General features: G+C 40.3%; 1 protein-coding gene and 1 pseudogene across 4 annotated transcripts in view; one reads left to right on the forward strand and one right to left on the reverse strand.

Moving 5' to 3' along the window:
• Ube2q2 (ubiquitin conjugating enzyme E2 Q2) overlaps positions 1 to 23974 on the forward strand; it is a 54600-nt gene that overhangs the window by 24771 nt on the left and 5855 nt on the right. For all 4 annotated transcript variants that reach the window (XM_021642930.2, XM_021642939.2, XM_060374195.1 and 1 more), the window contains 8 exons: positions 2408 to 2464; positions 3885 to 4025; positions 7483 to 7567; positions 9072 to 9132; positions 9855 to 9945; positions 14213 to 14271; positions 17506 to 17554; positions 17901 to 17996. In XM_021642930.2, coding sequence (XP_021498605.1) covers positions 2408 to 2464; positions 3885 to 4025; positions 7483 to 7567; positions 9072 to 9132; positions 9855 to 9945; positions 14213 to 14271; positions 17506 to 17554; positions 17901 to 17996 — 639 coding nt within the window. The remainder of the gene's footprint in view (positions 1 to 2407; positions 2465 to 3884; positions 4026 to 7482; positions 7568 to 9071; positions 9133 to 9854; positions 9946 to 14212; positions 14272 to 17505; positions 17555 to 17900; positions 17997 to 23974) is intronic.
• Positions 4619 to 5612, reverse strand: LOC110552637 (actin-related protein 2/3 complex subunit 1A-like; annotated as a pseudogene).

Below are 23974 nucleotides of genomic sequence, written 5' to 3' on the forward strand. Positions count from 1 at the left end.
AGGCTTTCTATTCACAGCTCAGGCTGTCCTAGATAGAGCTTGTAGGATAGCTGACCCTGAACTTACAGTGCCGGGATTTTAGGCGTGAACCACTATGCTTGCTTTCAGTGAGCTTTTGAAAGTAAGCCAGCCTGCTTGTTGAAATGAAGGCCTTAGATTTCGTGAGCCGGACTGGAGAGATGGCTCAGAGGTTAAAAGCACTGGCTGTTCTTCCAGAGGTCCCGAGTTCAGTTCCCAGCAACCACATGGTGGTTCACAACCATGTATACTGGGATCTGATGCCCTTTTCTGGCCTGCAGGTCTACAGACAGATAGGGCACTCACACACTAAATAAGTAAATAAATCTTTTAAAAAAGGACTTCATGAGCTTAATTGGCTTTGTGTTTTTGTCAAATGACTTATTCTTTGGGGAGAAGGGTATTGCTTAGCTTTCTCATTTACAAAATGTCAGGCAGGGACTAGTTTGGTCACAGACGTAGGCTAGAGCTGCATGTCAGAATCACCTAAAAATACTTCTTTAAATTGATTAAGTAATTTTTTTTTCTGTGACAATGTTTCTCTCTGTAGTCTTGACTGTCCTAAACTTGCTTTGTAGACCTGGCTAGCCTTAAACTCACAGAGATCAGCCTGCCTCTTTCTCTCTGAGTACTGGGATTACAGGTGTGTGCTACCATGCCTGGCTTTAAATTTAATTTTTAAAAATTAAAATATAGGGGATGGAGAGGTAGCTCAGTTGTTATGAGTACTGGCTGCTCTTTGAAAGGTCCAGGTTCAAATCCCAGCACCCCCATGGCAGTTTGCAAGTGTTTGAAATTCCAATTCTAGGGGCTCTGACACCCTCGCATAGACATACATGGAGGAATTTTAAAAATTAAAATAGAATTCTATTGTTACCCTCTTCTCTAGCATCTCCCGTACACTGGTCTTACTCTTTCAAATTCATGGCCTCTACTTCTCAGTTGTTTAACACACACAGCACACACAGCTTCTTCAGTCCATAGAATGTATTTTCAAGGCTGACCATGGAGCATTGGTTAACCAGTCAGTGTGCTCTTCTGTGGGGAGTATTATTTCTCCTACTGTTCCATAGTTCTTTGTCAGGCCCCATGAGAATTCCCCTTTCTGTGTTAACATTCATTCCTATTGGTGTCATTCTTGTTCAGGCCCTATCTTGGTAGCCATGATGGTGAGATTTCGTAGATGTAGCTTCTGTGGTATTTCTGGGAGACCAAAATCTCACAACAGATTTTCTTTTCCTTCCTCTGGCTCTTAAAGTCTTACCTGCCCCTTATTCTGCTATGACTCTGAGCCTTCGATGCAGGAGTTGTGTTATAGATAGATCAGTTGGGCCCGGATACTACCAGATCACTTGTTCTTTACATTTTGATTGGTTGTGGTTTACTGTAATGGTCTCTAACTCTTGTGTTAAAGTACATTTGAAGACAGAGTCTCTGGGGTAGGTTCTGAAATCAGTATTTCAAAAATGCTTTTCACCCTGGGTACACTCAGGCTTGTATTTGGGACCCTAGGACTGCTTGGGTAGCATGTTCTTTTTGATTTTTAGAAGATACCAAGAATAAATTGGTTTAGGAATGAAGAAAATGGTGAACCACAAAGATTTTGGGAACTGCTTTTCTCATTTCGTCGCAAGGAAAGGAATAAGTATTTAAAAGAGATTGAGATTTGAAACAAGCCTAAGCTTATGTTGTCTGTACCTGCTCAAGATTTCCCCAGCTCACCGATTGTGAAGGGTTGAGTGCTGTGTTAATGCTCTCAGACCGTCTCAACAGGTGCCTTGGGATCCTGGATCCTGGTTGATCTGATTTGATTCTTGTTTCTTGATATTTTAGATATTCTGAGTCCCAAACTAAACCCAGCTTTACGAATACAGACACATTTCCATATTGAGAGCTGGCAAAGTTTGCTCCGGCTGCAGACTTCATGTACCACTTAGACCCTTCCTAAAATCCCGCTTGACTCTGTGTGCATGAGTGGTAAACCATGTCTCATGAGCAGTATTCCACAGTCGACGGACTGCTTTTTCACTCACGGTCACGGTCATAAAGTGACTCTTTAACATACCTGACCGTTTAAAATCTAAGGCAGGTAAATTTATGGAAATATTAAGGCTTTTCAAGTTAAAAAGTTAGATAGATTAAGGAAAGAATAATTTGGAGCATTTGTTATAGGCAGAAGCCTTTGGCCATATACACATAGCTTTGTAAGTAAAACGTTTTTACAAATTAGGCATCTTTAGTTTTGATGCCTTTACGTTTGATTGCCTTTATTCTTAAGGCATCTGCTACGTTGAAGTGACTTAGAATTATAAGCTCTGCTCATGGAATTGCAGTGACTGATTAATAGTGGCCAGCTGTGTAGCATTGGCACGTTCTTTCTCTGTTTCAGAATGGGACAACAGAAGAAGTAACTTCAGAAGAGGAAGAAGAGGAGGAGATGGCTGAAGTAGGTATTTATGTAAGAATACTGTTTCATGAGTATTTAGAATTTGCTGATTAAAATTCAGATTAGGTGTCTAGATGGAAATGACTTGAGGTTGGAGGGGAAGGAGATATAGACAGATTAAGGGGACATTCACTGAGATACTGAAGAAAACAAATAGAGGACAGGAGAGAGGCTTCATTTCATGAAGCCCCCTGCACGGAGTTGATTAAGAACAAAATGTCACAGCATTGACTGGATTGAAGGTGGTCACTAACCTTCATTCCAATCTGCATGAAAAGTGGAGGGAATTGATAAAAACCCCTTCAGAGGGCTTGGTAATTGAAGCTTAGAGCAGTAGGATACTTGAAAAGTTAGGATCAGAAAGCTTGGGCATAGATTTGTGTATTTGTAAGAGGATATGATAACAGGAAGAGAGCCAAATGGCTGGAAAAGAGGTTGGTCTGCAGGTATTTTTCAATTTTTTTTTTTCTAAAAACTTTGCCCTAAAGTTCTTAAAAAAAAAAAATCTTAATGTCTTTTTAGCATTTTCTATTCAGTTCTTATTCTGACAGCATGGAGATTCTGTATATTCCATGTTTTTCATTTCAGGGTTTTTATTGATAGAAAAAATAATTATGCTGGCTGTGTCTGTGTCTTGCTTAAGCGGGCGCAAGATCTTGACTTTGATCGCCAGGCACCACATAAAACTGAACATGCTGGCACTTGCCGTAATCCTAGCATCAGGAGCTGTAGGGGTAGGAGTGTCAGAAGATCAGGGTTATTCTCAGTTACATATGGAGTCTGAGCCATCCTGGGGTATATAAGACCCTATTTCAAAAGAAAGAGAAGCTGGGCATGGTGGCACACGCCTGTGATCCCAGCACTCTGGCTAGAGGCAGGTGGATCTCTGTGAGTTTGAGGCCAGCCAGGTTTACAAAGCGAATCTAGGACAGCCAAGGCTACACAGAGAAACCCTGTCTCAGAAAAACAAACAAAAAACCCCAGACAAAGAGAATTAAACCCCATGATGGATGATCCATTGAATTAACTGGTTTTTATGTGTAGATTTTATTTTTGTAATTATCAGAATGAAATGGGTAGAGTCATGTGTAAATTAGTGTTCACATTTCTAAGAATAAAACTCTAAAGTCAGGTTTCTAGAACAAAGTATGAATAAATAACATTCTTAATGCTTACCACTAAGTTGTTTGAAAGGTTCCTCATAATCGGAGATTTTTAAAAATGGCATGTTTGATAATACTCACAACTTGACGAAACTGTGCAGTCTGCTGTAGTCAGTCCAGCTTTCCACAGAACAGTACAGGAGAGGAGCTTCTAGGTGGACTGTGGGGCTTTCCCCTCCTCCTAGAAGGCAAGCGTCTTTTTTCTGACAGAACCTTGAAGTAGAGAAACTTTAATGAGCCTGTTTTTCTCTCTGTAGGATATAGAAGACTTGGATCACTATGAGATGAAGGAAGAAGAGCCTATTAATGGGAAAAAGTCAGAGGACGAAGGGATCGAAAAAGAAAATTTGGCAATATTGGAGAAAATCAGGAAGACTCAAAGGCAAGACCATTTAAATGTAAGTGTGAGTAAGTATCTAAAACCTGGACCCTGGTTAAATAATTACAGATAACAATGTGATTTTTGTTTAACTTTTTTAGCAGACAACATATATACTTCCATTGCCCTTTAAGTTAGTGTGACAGTCTTCCATAATAAACTATTAAAGAGAAGCTTTGGTCAAAAATGGCATGGGATAGCACAGTCAGAACAAAACAAAAAGAAAACCCAAACTTTACCCACAATATCCACATGAACACACACTAGTTGCTTGATGAGCGTGGTTCTCACCACCATGCGAACGGCAGCGTGTGCTCAGCCCGGCTCCTCATGCTGGATGGCAGAGGCTCACTCAGACTCTCATTACCTAGAGGCTGTGGATGGAAGACTCTAGGCTCTTGAAATCCCAAATTGGCATGGCTCCATCATGTGCAAAATTGGTGGCAGTCTTGCCTGTCCACCTCATAAATAGACACCTGAGTGATCCTGTTCTGGTGCAGCATCTCCGGAGCTGTGCTGTTGCGGTTCTTGGTTGTGGGCCTCTTGGCCATTCTGATAATTACAAAAATAAAATCTACACATAAAAACCAGTTAATTCAATGGATCATCCATCATGGGGTTTAATTCTCTTTGTCTGGGGTTTTTTGTTTGTTTTTCTGAGACAGGGTTTCTCTGTGTAGCCTTGGCTGTCCTAGATTCGCTTTGTAAACCTGGCTGGCCTCAAACTCACAGAGATCCACCTGCCTCTAGCCAGAGTGCTGGGATCACAGGCGTGTGCCACCATGCCCAGCTTCTCTTTCTTTTGAAATAGGGTCTTATGCACTGTATGCTCTGTTTTGGGACGTCTAGCTTGACACCAAGGTCAAACAGTCATGGCAGTGTAGTTAAAGAGCAGTGGGCAGCAGCTGTGGCCAGCTGTTCTCTGAGATGAAGGACACTCAGCAGTGGCAGGAACTTTGTTTTCAGAGTTGAAACCTGCACACTTTTTGAGGCATCAGCAATGGACACATTGCTGTCATGGCTGACCCATGCCAGGCGGCTTCTACGAGCAGAGAAGCTGACCCCATCCACCCAGCCTCTGGTGCCACTGCCACCAAATTAAGACATCAGCTGACCAAAAGGCATCTTGCTGCCCCAGGGTGTGCTGGCTAGCTTCTTATCCACCTCTTTGATGGGACAGAAAATACTCTGCATTTGAAGTCACGTGAGCCTGCAGCCAGTCCACGCTGAGGACTGTGGAGTGAATCAGCTTCTTAAATGTGCTTGCTTACCCACCAGTCATTTTCAGGCTCAGAGTAACAGATGAGCTGACTCTGCTCTCCACAGCAAACTCATTCTCAAGTGGGGACCACTTCACAAAAGTGGCTGCAGTTGCTCCTCAGGATCACCAGGGTGGGCTTCCAGATGCCATCTTTCTGGCTGCAGACATTGGCCCCGCAGGCGATGATACAGTCACTCTTAGGAGCCCAGTCAGTACCCGTGATGTGCCTGTTATGCTCCTTCAGCTCACGAGCTTTCACCCACTGAGGCCCAGTCTTTGTGTAGATGTGCACTTTATGATTATTGGGGCTAAGGACAATCAGGGTTCAATCCCTGTTGCAGGCATGGCAGGTGGTTGGCTTTAGCAGAAACTGATGCAATGACATTCTGAAAGGTTTTCAAAGGTCAAAGCTGCGGTCGGGGAGGTTGGGAGACTCCGGCAGGCGCAGGTGGAGGGGGTGGCCTAGGCGATTGTTCAACTTTAAAGTGTAGGCAGACAGGATATTCCTTTTGGATGACTTGTGAAAAATTAAAATTGTGTGTGTGTTTAGTGGGGGGAGTGTTGTCCAGACAAGGGAGGTATGCAATGGCAGTCTGTCTGACACTTACTGCTAATAGCTTATTAACTCCATGAAGTCCAGGCCAGCTGCTTTGTCATGAATTGTAACAAGTAAGTTCTTATCTTCCTTCAATCATATTTAATATGCCAACTTAATTGGTGAGGTTTTTTTCCAGAGAACCTTAAGCCCACATCTTGACTATTGAAACAAGTTTGTAGTACCTGAACTAGTACTTTACCTGCTCTGTCTTACAATGAACTCCAGTATGTATGCTTTACAGTTAGAACAGCTACAAATTATTGGATCCTCTGACATAAGTGTAAGGCTAAGAACTTTGTGTTAGCTTCTCATTTAATCTTCATAGAATCTTCGTAGCCATTGTAGGAAGTAGGCAGTCTTCATATTTTGTAGATATAAAAACTGGGCTAAAAACCAGTTCAGGGGCTGCAAGATGGCTCAGGGCTTAAAGTGGTTGCCTCCCACGCAGCAAGTGTTAGGATTGGTGTTTGGATCCGAGAACCCACATGAATGCTGGGTGTGTGTGTGTGGTGGTCAGCCTCTATTTCCACAACTTGGAAGTTAGAGATAGGATCCTGTGTGCAATCTGGCTAATTAAACTAGACTAGTGCTCAATTAAGAGACCTTACGTCAGTGAATAAGGTGGAAATCAACCAGGGATGATGTTCCACCACCTATATCAGCCTTGGGCCTGCACATACATGAGTCTACATGTATACCTGCCCTTAGACTGTGGTGTGCCTGCAGGTATGCCCACATACGCCACACATATACAGTAAAGAGCCTAAGTAGTTCAAGTTCACATAGCAAATAAATCTTTGTAAGCTTTTAACTCAGAGTAGTACAACAGTTTTGGTTTTCTTGAGGTAGGGTTTCTCTGTGTAGCCTTGGCTATCTTGGACAAGCTTTGTAGACCAGGCTGGCCTTGAACTCACAGTAATCCACCTGCCTCTGCCTCCTTTAGTGTTGGGATCAAAGGTGTGCCCCACCACAGCCGGCTGAGTAGTACAACTTTGAACCTTTCTGATTTTTAAGAAAACTATTTTCTTTTGTGTGCATGTGTGTATGGGGAGAGGCCTGCAAAAGCACACATGTGGAAGTCAGAGGATGAACCCCTCTCTTTCTGGGGATCCTGGGGATGAAACTGAGCACATCAGACTTGATAACAAGTGCCTTTACCTGCTGATTTATCTTGGTCCACAGTCTTTAATTTTAGATAATAATAATAATAATAAAAAAAATGGTTGCATTCATCTTCGTCTTTAGAGATGTCCGAGTGCTATGAAGAAAATCCAAGTTGTGGAAGATAATGTGCTACTTTCTTGAGATGTAGCTAGACCTTGAGTGTAACTTCTGTCCTATGGTTTCAGGTAATGCTGAAGTGTCATGGTGAGGATCTAGCATTTTTAGAAGTGGTAGTTTGGAATAGACTTACACTGAGTCAGAGTCTAGTTCTGGATATTCTGTGAGGCCTCCTCTCGTGATGTAAACAAGCTAGACATGTCTTCAATTTTAGGTTTCTTGACACTTCATAATTTATTTAGTGGCACTTTCTGACCTCAGTGCTGAGTGGTGGCCATTTTTAGCATCACAGAAGTGTTCGGTCAGGCTTAAGCCTTTGCTTACTCACTGTTTCAGGGTGCAGTGTCTGGGTCGGTACAAGCGTCAGATAGACTCATGAAGGAGCTCAGGGACGTCTACAGATCGCAGAGCTACAAGGCAGGTGAGGCCCCGGCTTTCTGGCCGCTTGTCCTATGCATGTAGTGTTTCTTTCCCTTTGCTTTCCTCTTGGGGAGTGGTGTGGGACCATGTAGCCTCAACTATCTTTAAATGCACTGTTTCTCCGTTTGGTCGCGATGAAATTAGACATGTGTATCACTATGTCGATTAGACAGTGTCATTTCCTGTAAGGGTAGACAGAGTTGGAAATTTTTATTGACTTTATTTTAGAAATGTGAAACTCAGGTTTAATGAAATTCTAAAAGATGTAAGAGATAAAATGAGTTTTGTTTTTGTTTTTTTGAGACAAGGTTTCTCTGTGTAGCCATGGCTCTCCTTGAACTCAGAGATCCTCCTGCCTCTGCCTCCCAGCTGCTGGGGCCACAGGCGTGAGCCACCACCATCAGGTGACTTTATCTTTTTTATTTAAAAAAAACACAATTACATCATAATTTTTTTTGTCTTCTTCCTGATGGAGGTATAGCTTATGATTTTTTCATTTTCTGGCAAAAGCATGAGTAATATTACTTTAAAAAATAATTAAGATTAGTGTGCTTTGTTGTACAAGGAAATTTGAATTTATTTTTATAATTTTCTTATTTTGAAACAAAACTTACCATAGGGGTAGTATTCTCTTCAAAATCGGTGGGTTTCACTCATTTCATAATTCCATGAAAAAAAATATTCTTTCTAGGGCTGTAGTGATAGCTCGTTGGTAGGACACTTGCCCAGTCCACCTGGGGCCCTGGGATTCAATCCTCACTACCAGGAGTTGTTTTTTAAAAAATAGTTCTTTCTTATCTAGCAAGATTTGAGTATTATAGATCCCGTGGGGAAAAATGACTGCTGTAGTGTTAATAAACAAGAAATAACCAATTTAGGAATAATTTGTTCGATTATTTTGGAATCACTAAAAAGTTAACATAGAGTTGATTAAAAGATTGACATCAAGGGCTAAAGAATGGTTAAGAGCACTTGATGTTTTTGGAGAGGACTCCAGTTCAGTTCCCACAGTCATGTCAGATGAATCACAGCTGCCTCTAACTCCACATCTGGGGTATATGACGCCCTTATGGCCTCCAGGCATACACACAGTGGTATATACACTGATAAGTACATGTATAAGAAAATACAAATTTTAAAAAGTACATGTATGTTCTAAAAAGAGTAACAGCAGAAAAAAGACATCTCATAAGGGTGAAGATTTAAGTAGTGTATATAGAAGGATACCGTTTTCTTAGAAGTGTTTGCACAATCATATATACGTACAGGAGTACATACAGTGTCCTATACTTAGAACTACTACTTGACTAACGTGTATTTCTCAGTGATGGAGAGTACTAAGCAGCTTTTAATTCAGTGAAGTATCTTTCAGTTTATAGCTTTAATTATTTTACTAGTGAAATATTGCTGATATTGGCTACTTAGTATAATTAGTATATACATGTACTTGCACCAGAGTGATACATAATCAAATGAAGAGTAGCAGTGTGCCTATGTCTCCACAGGGATTTATTCAGTGGAATTAATAAATGACAGCTTATATGACTGGCATGTCAAACTACACAAGTAAGTACCTTTTATGATAACCTATTTTTTACAATGAAATCTTGGGTTTTCTTCACCTTTTTTTGCCTTACCAACTTCAAGCTTTTATATTCTGATTTACTAAGACAAGTAGCTAAATTACTGAAGTGAGCTGTTTCTGAGGCTTCCTGAGGAAAGTCAAAGAGGAGGGAGAGTAATAGATGGTCATGAAATGTTTTGAGAAGTTATGAGGTTGTGACAATTTATAAACAAAATGTATCATACAACATGAGACTGTGATACTGTTTTATGTTTGAAGTGAGGAGATTGAAGCAGTATATATAGAAGAGTTAGAGAAAATGTTTTTTGTTTTTAACAGTGGTTTACTTTTCTTGGTTTTATTGGTGGTAAGTTTCTTTAACTTCTTGGTTAAGAATTTAATTTTAGGAAAGCATATCATCAAAAAGTTTTTGAGTTATTTGAAAAATTATATGTATCCAATTGTTATTCTTTGGAATGACTATTAATTTCAAATTCCCTTTGTTCCTAAGGAGCTAGAGCCCATAGTGATTCCATTTTTCTTTTCTTTCTTTCTTTCTTTCTTTTTTTTTTTTTTTTTCTCTTTCTGGAGCTGGAGTACTTTAGACCTTCTGTTTGGAACTTACCCTGGGGCCTCTGTTGTCCCTTTGGGACTGATTCAGTCTGAGCTTAGTAAGGAAGGTTTTCTAACCTTGTTTGAACTGGCTTCTGTTTGTTGTTCTTAGGGTTGACTCTGATAGTCCTTTGCACAGCGATCTTCAGATCTTAAAAGAAAAAGAAGGCATAGAATATATTTTGCTTAACTTCTCTTTTAAGGTAAGAATATTGTAATGGGATTCCATGTTCTTCTAATGGGAATGTGTAAGTGGCTAAGCTGCCTTGGAGAACAGTTTGGTATGATTTGGTAAAGCAGATGATATTTATACCTCGGCTGGCATGGATCTTGCTTTTTTAACTCAGAGAGGTCTGCCTGTCTCCAACCCCTCAGTGCTGGGATTTAAATGTTGATACCGCGCCTGGTTAGTTCAGAATTGTTGAGGCATGTACTCCACAGGAGACGAGTGCTTAGACCCAGCAGGAAATATACAAGGATGTGCTGGGCAGCATTGTTTGTCATAACCTCAAACCCAAAATAACCCAGTTACAGTGAAGTGGAGAATGTGGCATCCATAAGACAGACATATCTGACAAGGTAGGTCACTGTTAAGAAGAAGAGCTAAACTCCTGGCTGTTTCATTTAGTTCCACTTACACAGGGTCCAACAATTTGGAAAACTGTTATTGCATAGGGCAGGTAAGTGAAAATTGGTCTTTAAATGAACCATCCTTAGGCATTATAATGGTCTTTAGCCATTTTAATACATATTTCTGTTGTACTGAAATTCCAACAGGCAGGCGACTCTGGTAAAATTAAACCATTTCTAGGAAGACTACGTATTAGGACAAGTGCTTGCAGACTGATTACTGGCTAGAGGTGCTCACGTGGGCATCTTCTTTACAATAATTTCTAAAGGCTTCCTTGTACATTTATGTTCCTTTCTGAATTTGTGTTACTTAGTTAATTTTGAAGATGTAAAATAGATAAAATGTTAGTGATTTAATGTATAATATGAGAAAATCTAATGATTGAAAAATCTCAACTGCATTGAGGTGTTTTGAGGATTTATGCTGATGTGATTAAGGGCTTCTCTTTGCCCTGTTCTTGTGAGTTGAAGAGGATTAGTGTCTTGCAGTGTTTGTTTGTTCATATTAGTTTACTCAAATGACTTTGAATCGTCTCATGCTATGTAACACTTTGGATTTGTAGCCCTTTCTGGGGATAAGGGAGCTGGCTATGAGACTTTGGAGAACATACTGTAAAGCCTACAGGCTCTGGAATTTGCCCTTTGTGCTATGAACCAGACATTGGAGTTTTTTATTCAATGATGTCGTAGGTCTGTTCAGCTTGTTTTGTCCTAAACAGTTACTGCCTTTCATCAGCACTGGTTGGAATAGTCGACCTTTGGGAGACTAGTTGAAGGAGTTTACTTTAATCTTAGCAAGAAATAACACGGAGCTTTGTGTGTAGCATTGGTGGTACAGGAGACACAAGTAGATTGAAGATGTTTTAAGGGAAAAAAACTAAGACATTGAAGAATATTTTCTTTATGCTTAGAATTTGTAAAAATCTTTTTTGGTTTTTCAAGACTGGGTTTTTCTGTGTAGCCTCGCTGTCCTAGACTTGCTTTATAGACCAGGTTGGCCTCGAACTTACAGAGATCCACCTGCCTCTACCTTGTCAAGTTCTGGAATTTCAGGTGTGTGCCACCACACTCTGCTAAAAATCTTAACAGTTGAATCCCAGAATGCAGTTTGTAGAAAAGTCAGCTCTGAAGTAGAATTACTTTATGAAATTTCTGAAACTGAAGGTAATTCTCAATCAACCAAAAGGTATTTTGTTGTTACTCATTTGGGATCATGTATTTAAAGATCTATTCTAATAATAGTCTTGCTCTTCCAAGGTTTGCATCCATGCTTTTGTTATACTGTTAAATTATAGATACATTTAAAAGTAGATTAATGTGTCATTAAGTTGGCATCTTGTATGGGCAGGTGACTTCTTTTTCTAACTTGAAGTAGAAATCTAATTTGCCCACTAAAAATGTGCCTCCTCTACCAGGAAGATTGAGTTTTCATAATTTTTATGTTCCTAAGAATCTTGTGAGCAGGCAGTGGTAAATTACAGAAATTATGCTGATTTTTCCCTTTTTATTTTCCTGGAAAGAACTGGATGAAGCATATCTTCCTGGCTTGCCTCAAAATGAGTTTTGTTTTGTTTTTTTGTTTTTGTTTTTTTGTTTTTTTTCTCAAAGCATTACTTCATGTTGTTTTTCATGTTGTTTGAACATAAAAACAGGACCTAATTTCTTTGTCCTTGACTCCCTTGGCCTGTCTTCATCAGGAGCAGGAGGGAAGCCATTTCCCCATCCAGCTGCTGTAGGAAGTTAGAGGCGGCTTCCCTGACCTGGCCATCAGGGGACTTATGTGTGACACTCCCGGCTGCTTGAGATACTGTGGTTGACATCAGACGACTGTCCACCCTTTGGGGGCTGGAGAGGGAGGGGGTAGGGTCTCAGACTAACCTAGAGTTGTCCAATTTGGCTAGACTGGCTGGCCAGTGAGCTCAGAGCTTCTCCTGGCCATGTCTACTCAGTGCTGGAATGCAGGTACGTGCCAGCACACCAGCCTTTCTTTTTTGGTTCTAAGGCTAGAACTCAGGTCCTCATGCTTGCGCAGCCATCTCCTCGGCAGCTCTTCTGATTTTTAGAAGCAGGTTATCCATTGTACTGAATGTTACTACTGTTATTGGGTTTAAATATATTATAGGTGATTTTCTACTTGTCTTTCTTGTGTTATATGGCCCCCCACCCCAACCCCAATTTTCTTAGGATTCCCATTTCCCACCTTTTAGCTGAGTTGGTTATGTGTTCTCTTACTCATCCCATATATATCTTTGAATAGTCAGAGTCTTTTTTTTTTCCTCCCCCCCCCCCCGCCTTGTAATCTCAGCCTTTGAGTAGTGATTCTCAACCTTCCTAGTGCTGAGACCCTTTAATACAGTTCCTCCTGCTGTGGTAACTACCAACTGTAAAATTATTTTTGTCGATACTTCATAACTAATTTTGTTAGGAATTATAATGTAAAATCTGATATGCAGGATCTCAGATATATGGTCCCACAGGAGGTCGCAACCCACAGGTTGAGAACCATTGCCTTAGAACAGTTGCGTTCATGTTCTCAATACATGCATTTACATTCTATACTTGGATTCTGGAATGTCATACTCTTCATTCTCCCAGGTTGCATCCAGCTTGATCTTTTTTCTGCTGAAAAAATATTGTTCATTATTTCTTTTTAGTATGGCTCTGTAGATGGGAGAATACATCTGGTTTTCTTTCTTTTTCTTTGAGACAAGCCTTGTTAATGAAACACAGAGTCTGGTCTCATCAAACTCGTTATTCTCCTTTCCTGCTTCCTGAGTGCTGGGTTTCAGGTATGTGCTGCTTTGCCGGCTGTAATGGCAGTGTTGAGGACTATAGCTTTTTAGGTTATCATTGAAGATTCTAGTTCTTCCTGAAAGTTCTTACAGTGGCCAAACCTTTGAAAAACTCTCCTCCAGTTTTTCGTGCCCCATTCTCTCTTCAAAGACTCAAACATGCTTAATAAACCTTGTATTTTCTGCATTTCTCACCTCTTCTTTTTTGGTCTTTCCTAACTTCATTCTAGATGTTTGTGATTTATTCTCCTGTTTCCTGAACCTCTTTTCTGCAGTTTGTTGGCATAGGCTCCCTGCCCATTAGGTTGTTGGTTCTTGCTGCTGTGGCTCCAGACTCCAGAGTCCTTATGGGTTCTGTTGTAATGGAATGGTTCTGCCACTCCAGGAAGGAATGGTTTCACCTTCTCTTCCTTCCAGATGTTCAACAGTTACTCGACCTTGTGTCTGTTAACTCCGTGGTTTTGCTGCACTGCTTCTGTTTTCTCATTGTGTGTCCGTACGTCTAAGTCTTAGTAATGATAGACATTGTATGTGAGAGATTGCAGAGGGGGGTTACAGTATTATGTTTGCCCTTTCCCTGTGGCCAGGGCCACAGACACCATCTGTGATAGAGAGGGCTGAGAGCCAGATTTGACTCCCTGTGAGGGTAGTTGGCTGTTGGTTCCCTCAGGGCTCAGCCTGGCATGCAGAAGGCTTCTCTTTGGTGTGCTGCAGCTCCATCTTTTGCCTCCCTGGCTGTGAATCTACATTTGCCGTTTGCTAACCTCTTCTATTTCTCTTGTGTAATGGGAAGAAAAGGCCTCTCCTAGGCCTGCCCACAGCCATGCGAGTTACTGCGGCTCTGTTCTGTTCTGTCCTAACTGGAGTTTCATATTTGATAGGTTTGTTGTCGTTTGTTTGTTCCTTATCTTTCTTTTGGTACTAAATGACCTTTATATTACTAGGTAATAAGAGAATACAATATTTTATTGATTATTTGAAAACCTTCTAAATAATGCAAAATTAACAATGGTGTTCTTAAATTGATTAAACTTACATACTTTTCTAGGATAATTTTCCATTTGATCCTCCATTTGTTCGAGTGGTTTTACCTGTTCTCTCAGGAGGGTAAGTTTATATATTTACTTTTTTGTGATAGTATGTGTCAGAGTACTTTGCAGAACTAGCTGGATTCTGGGAAGTCAGGATTGTTGAACTTCTGCCAGAGGATTCTGTGTAAAGTAGGTTGAGGGGTCCTGAGAACTTACATTTCTAAAAGTTCTCAAATAAAACTGATAGCACTGGCTTGGGGTCCACATTCAGAACCACTGGTACAAATTACTTCTTTATAAATAGACATCTTAATGGACATAGCTATTGACTCTTAAAAATGGTTTTTAACTGACTGTGCCTGCCTGCAATCCCAATCTGTCAGACACTGATGTAGGATTGTGAATTCCAGGTCAGCCTTGGCTATGCAATGTGTCTGAGCCTGCCAGAGACTATATCCGTCCATCCAATCTATCTAGAGCTTGATATTAGGTAATGAAGTCAATATATATAAGGACAGTTTTTTTCAAATATAAACTATGCTTGAGGATTTCGGGAGAGGTACACTTAACTGTGCTTCTCATAGGCCTGTGTTGCAGCCATCACAGTGATGGTTGGGTGTCCCGAGGCCGCTATGGAGCTGAGTTTGGCACAGATGGTTACTTAATACAGTCAACTGGTGATTGTCACACAGCTGTACTGAATTTTGCATTGCTTGTTTTTGTAGTTAGGCTATGGGAGGCATGGAAAAGATCAAGTTAATTATGAAATGTTATGTAATTCCCCCTCTAGAGGACTCATTCAACTAGTTGTAGGGGAGCAAGAGAGATGGCTCAGTTGCTTGGAGTAGTTGTTTCTCTTTCAAAGGACCCACTGTCTGTTTCCAGCCCCACGCCAGTTGATTTGTAGCTACCTGTTAATCTAGCACCAAGGGATTTAACACTTTTCTGGGCTCTGCAGGCATATATGCACAAGTGGATGAAAATAAAGTAAATCTTAAAAGAATTCTTCCAAGAGTTTTCAAATACTCAGCTTATCTACTTTGGGATGATTTTTATTTTAATAATAAAATCTGAAAACTCTTTGTAGGCTGATCATTTCTGTGTTTGAGATGGTAGTGGTGAGTCCTAAACATAGACTTCGGATCTTCCCCGAAGTAGTCTCTTTTAATGTGGATGTGCAAAGCACATACAGCAATAGATGCTGTTTATGAGATCACATCCAGGTCAATATGTGTGACCTGATATGAGGATATAGAATACTGCGGAACTGGTCAGGTGTCTGTAAGCTCAGCTAAACAAGCCCTGGCTTTAAACAAATCTGTGCTTATGATGCACTGAGCTCTTAAATGTCTATAGGACACTCAAGAAGTGCTCCGTGAAGAAGTGGCTTAGCTGATGCAGCCTGACCCTTTGCCACATCTCCTAGGAAGTCCCTGTATATTGATAGGCCAAAGAGTCTTTAATTAGAGACTTCATCTGATTTTCCACAAAGACACTAAATAACATTTCCTAACTCTGTCTTCTACAAAAATACTAAATAACTTTTAAATATTTTTAATTTTTTTTTAAAGATTTATTTATTATGTATACAGTACTCTGCCTTCATGCCAGAAGAGGGCACCTGATCTTATTGTAGATGGTTATGAGCCGCCATGTGGCTGCTGGGAATGGAACTCAGGACCTTTGGAAGAACAGCCAGTGCTCTTAACTTCTGAGCCCTCTGCAGCCTCTTTTCTTTTCTTGCCCTTTGGCATCTCAGAAGATAGCATCTTTTGGTTTTCTGTTTGGCTCTGTCAGAAGCGTAAAGCTCTGAGTGATGCTCAGCAAGGCTGAAGTAATCCCTTAGGGGTCTTGTTGCTGCTTTTGCAAAACTGTTGTAGTGTTGATCACAAATACTACTAGGACAAGTGAGGATCACAAGCTAAGATGTTAGACTCGTGAGGTTTCATTTTGTTACCTGTAAACGTCCGCTCATGCTTTCAGATTAGGCAGTGAAGGTAGTTTTTCTACCTTAAAGCCCCATGGCTGTTTATGGAAGGAGAATATTAGGTAACCTAGCCAAATATACAAAATAAACGTACAGTGGAAATATGGTAAATTTTAAACTTTTCTATCTCTTGCTCAAAATACCAGCCTTTTCCTAGCCAAGTTATAGCAATACTTTTTCACAGTGTAGTGTTGGTATAACATCATAACTTGTGTAACACTACTTTTTTTCTCCTTTGTCTTATAAGCGTATTTAAATATAAATATTGGATTTATCTGCCATTAACTGGTATAGGAGAAAGGAAATAACAAACTAAAAAAAAAGTTCTAGGAATGGAAGAGATGGCTCAGTTGGTAAAATGCTTCCTGAGAAACTAGGTCCTGAGTTCGGATTACCAGAACCCACATAGAATCTGGGTATGGTGGCTTATGCCAATAATCCTAGCACAGGGGCAGTTGGGTCAGGGAGAGTCCTTGAAGCTGCCTGACTAGCCAGTCTAGCCAAATTGATGAGAGGCTCATTGAGATTCCCTGTCTTACACAATATGGTAGATAGCTAAGGTTTACCTCTGGTCTCCATAGTATACAAAACACACACACACCCCTCATATACACCAAAGAAAGGATAAAGCATCTAGAGTGGATCTACTACAAAGAGTATAGAGTATAGAATGGTGGGGTGACACTAGTTGAGATCCCATGCTATAGGATCAAGTGACAAAAAACCTAGAATGATAGAGAAGCAACAAGATTACAAAGACGCCCAATGAAGGCAAAATCAAAATGGCTTGGTTTTCATAGTTCAGTGAAAGAGGAAATTTTACTGGCTGGCTTAAAATTTCTGAAATACATCTAAAACACAACTTTTAATCTCCAAATTGGAAGACAGCTTAAATTTTGTATGAGCCTACAGAAATGGAGGCACATGAGGGAGTGTGTGGGTCCTCTGCAGCAGCACCCTGCAGCTAGCTGTAACACTGTAAGCCAGCTGTGCTTTCAGCCTTGAAGAGCAGGCTGCAGGGACAGAAGGGCAGGAGTGTCCGCTAAGAAAACAGATGCTTTTGCTCTGATTATCAGGGATATTTAGAGCCAAGGTCTTAGTTTTTGGTATCGGAAAAGTTTATTAGTCTTCTTTCTGTTCATTTGTTTGACAAGTTGATTGTATTAATGTCTGTAAACATTTGGAATTGGCCAGTCTCATGTCTTTAACAAGTTTTCATTTTTGTATGTTGTCTTCTCATTTTGTGTGCATACTTTCTTAGTAATAGAAGTTAAGGAGTATTGATAACTGGAGAAATATGTGTGCTTGTTTCTCTTCCTAAAGGTACGTGTTGGGTGGAGGAGCACTGTGTATGGAACTTCTCACGAAACAGGTAACTCTTGTGTGCAGTTCTCAGCATTAGTGGACTATTTGCACATGTAAGCTAGATTCTAAGAGGAAAGTTCTTAAATGTAGTAGCACCTACTTTTAAAGACCAAAATCCAAGGTAACTCAGTAAAATCTTACTGTACTCTGAGCGCATTCCCTGCTGGAACAGGCGTTTAGAAGTGACAGGAGTGACGTTTAGAACACAGGATGGTTTGTGACATTTTAGACGTGGCCCAGTGTTTTTCCTGTCACTACAACTTGTTAGCGCTGATTGCGTTGTTGGGTTCCTCGGTGGTTTTTCTGGATGGGATTATAAAGGCCACTGTGTTTACATGCACTTCTTCCTTCAGGGCTGGAGCAGTGCCTATTCCATAGAGTCCGTCATCATGCAGATCAACGCCACCCTGGTGAAAGGCAAAGCCCGAGTGCAGTTTGGAGCAAACAAGGTACTTCATTAAGAACGCCACAGAGATGCGGGGTGCCATGTGAAGCATCTTCCTGTCATGATTCTAATTTTAGCATTTATTTATTTTTGTGTCTAAGTGTCTTGGCTAGATGTGTGTGTCTGTGCACCATTATGTGTGCCTGGTGCCCTCAAGCCGGAAGAGGGCATTGGATGAACTGTATTTATGGACACTAGTGAGTCACCATGTGAGTAATTGGAAATTGCACTCGGGTCTTCTTCAAGAGCAAGCAAAATGCTCTTAGCTGACTGGCCTTCTCTCCTGCCCCATCCCCTGGCTCAGTTCTTTCTGAGACTGTTTAATTAATTTTCATGTTTTGGAAAAGTGTAGGTAGAAAACATAGGTGTGTAAGAGAAGATACGCACTGCAGTCACTTAACCCCACTTCATCTCTCATAACCACAGAGATGTTTAGAGCCAGTATATTAATTGTAAAGTAAAAAGCCTAGTGTACTCTGAGATTTCTCTAAACTGAGACTGTGTTGGCATCATTCATTTTTGGCGAGCTGGACTCTGTTCTAATCTAAGTCATTAACTTTTTCAGCCCTTTAATAACCTAAGAGAAATTTCTGTCCTCTTCATTTTATAGATGAGGAAACTGAGACATATAAGGTCCTATACTCCTAAGGTCATTGGGTCAAAACAAGGGTTTCAGCCAGGCAGGCGTAGTCAGTGCACTTGTTCACTGAATTGTGTGCTGAATTTACATACTCTACTAGAAGGATCCTTCCAGATGGGATTCTAGCTATTCCTACCTATTTATGATGTTTGTTTTGAAAACAAACAAACAAAAAAAAAACAACAAAACAAAACAAAAACTTTTGTGTGATGGAAAATCCCCTTGATCTGATGCTTTTTGAATAGTGAATGTCCTTCCTGTAGTTCTTTGTGAATTTGCACTGTTTGTTCAGGTGGTAGATTTATACTTATACTGTAATTCCGATCATGAGATTTTTTTTCTTTTTTAAAGAAAAAGCAAAAAATTTAAAAGATCATTTAAAAAAAAATCTTTATTTGGGATGATGGTATTGCTTTTAACTGTTTTAGCAGCAGTTTATTTATCCTAGAACAAAATACTATTCTTTTTGAAATCCAGAAGTTAAGCAGCTCACCAAAGGTCAATAATTTGTATTGAATCAGTATTTTGTTTGTTTGTTTTGGAGACAGGATTTCTTTTGTGTGTAGCCCTGGCTCTTCTAGAGCTCACTGTGTAGACCAGGCTGACCTCAAACTCACAGAGATCTGCTTACCTCTATGTCCCGAGTGCTGGGCCAAAACAACATCTCTTAACAATATATGTGAATCTATATTTTTATCTTAATGTGTCAATAAAATGGTTGGTTATGTAGTATAATGTGAAAACTTTTTTTTTAATTTATTATGTAGACAATGTTCTGTCTGCATGTACACCTGCATGCCAGAAGAGGGCACCAGACCTCAGTATAGATGGTTGTGAGCCACCATGTAGTTACTGGGAATTAAACTCAGGTCCTCTGGAAGAGCAGCCAGTGCTCTTACCCTCTCCAGCCCATGTGAAAACTTTTTAAAGATAAAATGCCTTTTCATGCAAAGTTTCCGAAGTAGAAAAGATAATTTTGAGTACCTAGAGAAATAGGCACTAATATATTCTTCAATGCTTTCTTCATGGCATCTGTTCATATATAGAATTTGGTGTTAAATTTTAATGATTTTTGTTTTAATTCACGTTTTTTTTTTATTTTAAAAGGGAAAGGAAAATCAAAAGGGTATATAGAACAGTGATTTTTTTTTTCTTTTCTTTTTGATTAATTGAAAATTTGCCTGTACACTATGCAGACTTTCTTCTGAGAGCTGTGTATCAAATGCTCTATTTCAGGGTAATTTAAGTTCTCTAGTTTTGAAATTCTAGGACACCAGTATTCTTTATTCTGTGCTATAAATCTTAGATTCTATTTCAGTTGCTTTAAACATGCGATTTTTTAATGATGTGTAGTTTTCTTAACAAGTAAGAAAGCATTATGCGTAAGATAAAGTCAGGCTGCTGATTACTTTTGTATATTGAAGTACATTCACACATGGCTTAAACGTAGAGATCGTTTTGCAGTTCGGTTATGTAAACCATAGCACATAGCCACTAAGATGGCTATGATGACATAGCTTACAGGAGCCATTATCCTGTGTGCTGGCTTTTTGTTCATGGTCGACAGAGTGTTTATGTGTGTTAGAAGAAAAATTCAGTGAGATTTTAGAGTAAAACCTCACCTTTTAATTAAAAAATATTGTCAGCTAAGAAAGTGGAACCTTTGTGCAATATAATATAATTCATTGTCCTGAATTCTGAACTCTGCAGAAAATAGTCTAAACATTAACTTTAAAAAATATTACAAAAGACTTGAGATGGTGATACATGCCTATAGTTCTAGAAGTTGGGATGTTGAATCAGGAGACCATAAGTTCCAGGCTAGCCTGGGCTATGTAGTGAGACCCTGTGTCAAAAAACAAACCCAAAACTATCAAAAAAGGATGGATGGTGAAATAGCCCATTGGGTAAACACATTTGGCACCAAGCCATAGGACCTGAGCTTGATCCCTGGGACCCACATGGTGGAATGGGAGAGCCAGTTTCCAAGGTTATCCTCTGACCTTCAGGTGCAAACTAGGGCACATGTATTCTCTCCCCCACCCCCCATAAATGTACAGAAAGGTACAGGGCTGGAGAGATGACTCAGCTTTTAAGGATTGCTGCTCTTACCCAGAATCTGTGTCAGCTAGGTCACAACTGCCTCTAACTCCCACTCTAGGGGGATCTGATGCCTCTGGCCTCTGTGGACATCAGCACTCAACATAAAGACATATATACACATAATTAAAAATAATAAAAGTCAATCTTTAAAGGGCCAGCAAGGTCCTTGGGATAGAAGTACTTGCCATGCTGGCCTGATGAACAAGTCGAGTACAGTGGAAGGAGAGAATTGTCTCCTGAAAGTTGTCTTGGTCTCCTTGTGCCTGTACACATACACACATTTAATTCTCATTCTCTCTGTGCTTGCCTGTCTCTCAACTAAAAGAAATTGCTTACATTGGGGCTGTGTAAGTGGTTTAGTAGGAAGCCTGACAACCTGAGTTTGAGTCCCAGAAACCATGTAAAAGTGAAGTAAAGCACCAACTCAGAGTTTTTTTCTGACTGCCACACATGCACACAGTAGATGTTTTAAATAGTGTTAAAAATATTCAGTTGATGTGTGTGGATCGGTACATATAGATGTAGTGAGGACAGTGGTGAGGAAGGAGAGCTATGTAAATATTTTTATATCAGTATAGACTTTGGGAGAACATTTAAATGCTAATAGCTATTGTTTCTGGTTAGGGGTTTTTGAAATACTAGTGGGGTCAGGTTACAGATGATATTAGAATTTTGTGCTCTTCAAATTTGTTTTTTATTTACATTTGATCTTAGTCAAAAAGCCAAGATGATATTTTAATGATAGTGTCAGTTGTTAGTTCAAAGTAATCGAATGTGCTTGCCTTCTAAAAAGCTGCATTAACTGATATAAATTTACACATGTGCTGGAAACAGTTCCTTTCAGTAGACATGATTTAAGTTTAGGTTGGATTAATGGGGCTGAGAAGCTGGTAGCTCTGTACAGGCAGGAACCCATGGAGAGGTGGAAGTAGTCTTGCTGTCAGCTCCCCCACTTCCTGACAGGATGATGCCCAGAATGAGTGAGAACAAGCCACAGAGTTAGAAGGATGTAGGCCAGGCTGTTTTCTGTTTAATTGCTAGGAAATAAAGTCTGTAAGCATTAACTTGGGGCTATACAAGTAGTAAACCTTTCCAGAGTACTGGCCTGTTTGTAGAAAAGTAGTTGCCAGCACTTTGGGAGCTAAGACAGGAAGATTGCAAATTTGAGGCTAACTGGGCTACATTGTGATTCTGGCCTTAACTGGTCTATATAAGGAGACCTTATCTTCAAAACCATAAAATAAATAGCAAGCTAGTGTGAGCATGCATGTTACAGAGGAAACATTAGTGAATGATAGTGAAGTCCTGGAACACACAGCCTTCAGGGTAGCACTGACCCTGGTTGTACAGACAGGATAGGTATTGCTGTCATTCCCCTGCAGAATGCTAAGTAATGTGCACAAGCCCAGGAACGATATGTTTGGTTTTCATCTTTTCCAGTACTAGAGAGTGACTAAGCAGCCTAGTCTTGTATTTATAAGTAAGTTGTGGTGCCAAATAGAACCTTGATTCTCCATAGGGGCTGTGCTGATCCCATGTTAGCTGCAAGCACAGCTCTCACTTCCTCTGGAGAAGTGTTTCTAATTGAAGCTTGTAGGCTTCCCAAAGACTAAACTCAAAGATCACAGCTAGGTCACCCAGGCACAGATTAGTTGGAATAAATGTAAATAATACATATATGTGTTCTGGTTCTTCTTCTTTTTTTTTTTTTTCTTTTCTTTTTTCTTGAGACAGGGTTTCTCTGTGTAGCCTTGGCTGTTCTGGACTTGTTTTGTAGACCAGACTATCCTTGAAGTCACATAGATCCACCTGCCTCGCCTCCCTGAGTGCTGGGACCACAGGCGTGTGCCACCATGCCTGGCTCTAAAGACTGGTTCTCATCAGGACACAAGATAGGGCTAAGGACTTATAACTTAGTGGTGGAGTGCTTCCTTAGCATGTGTTCAACGCGCAGCACCTCCAAGCAAAAAAGAGAACATACAGAAAAACTGCAGTTATTTATTTAAGTGCAATAAGATAATTCTATGAAATATCAAAGGAAGAAAATGGAAGCTGGGCACATGGTCACACGCTTATAACCCCAGCACTTAGAGAAGGTGGAAGCAGGAGGAACAGAAGCTCAAGGTAATATTTTGCCACATAGTGTGTTTAAAGCTAGAGTGAGCTACATGAGACCTTACCTCAAAAAGCCAAAGAAAAGAAAAACATTTAAAAATGGAACCATGAAATTAATCAGTTAATAAGAACAGGAATGGTGTTGAGAGATCTGAAGATTTTAACAGAGCGAACAGAATAACTTAAAATTGAAGAGAAAACCCCTATAAAAGCACAGGGAAAACCAGATCAGTATGCCAACAAAGAGGTCTGTGTATGTGGTCTGCCACCTCAGCCAACAGAGCTCTGTGCCCAGTATTGGATGCCCTTTATCTTTCCCAGATGTATATACATGGGAAACCAAAAGGTTCATAGCAGATTATCTTACAAAATATATATAAAGCAAGGCAGACAATATAAAAAGAGTGCTGCTACCTTCCAGACCATATAATCTAAATATGTAACTAATTAGAAGATAATGCTATGCTCTTTAACGAGGCACATGCCAAGGTACCTCCTGAGGATCTGGTATAAATGATGTTCATTGGGGGAAGGGAGAGGAGGGCCTGGAGAAGGCCTAGAGGCAGCAAGTGAACCATGAGGGCAAGGAGGGGAGGGTGTGGGAGGGAGAAAAAGGTGAAGAAAGCTGGAACAGAGGGAACAGACAGCTGGTATGGCAGGGGTCCTTATATCCTGTAGAGCACCTGGCAGGCGAGGTAAAGCTAGCTGAATTGCCTGTAAGCTAAACGGATAATAATGAAGAGATAATTAGAGTATGTATGAACTTGGAAATCTAAGTGCCTTTCTAAATTGTAGTAAAAATATGTAAAATGAAAAATAATTTTAAACTGTAATGACCATACTGAAATTCTAAAACACTGTAAAAATATTTTTTTTCTAGTGCCATTCTGGTTCCCGAGTAATGAATGGGGATCTGTTGTATTCACTAATAATCCTCAAAGCACTCTAGCTGGGCAGACCCTCATCTACTGTAACCCACATCTATTTCCAGCCACATTCCCCATTACCTGCCATCTAGTCGCACCCTGTCTGCTCCTGCTCCATCTCCCTTCCTCACCCTCCCCACAGGGTTTCAGGCTGGCCTCAAACTCACAGAGGTCCACCTGCCTCTGCCTCCCTGAGTG

The sequence above is a fragment of the Meriones unguiculatus genome, chromosome 1 (assembly GCF_030254825.1).
Source record: "Meriones unguiculatus strain TT.TT164.6M chromosome 1, Bangor_MerUng_6.1, whole genome shotgun sequence".
Taxonomy (NCBI): domain Eukaryota; kingdom Metazoa; phylum Chordata; class Mammalia; order Rodentia; family Muridae; genus Meriones; species Meriones unguiculatus.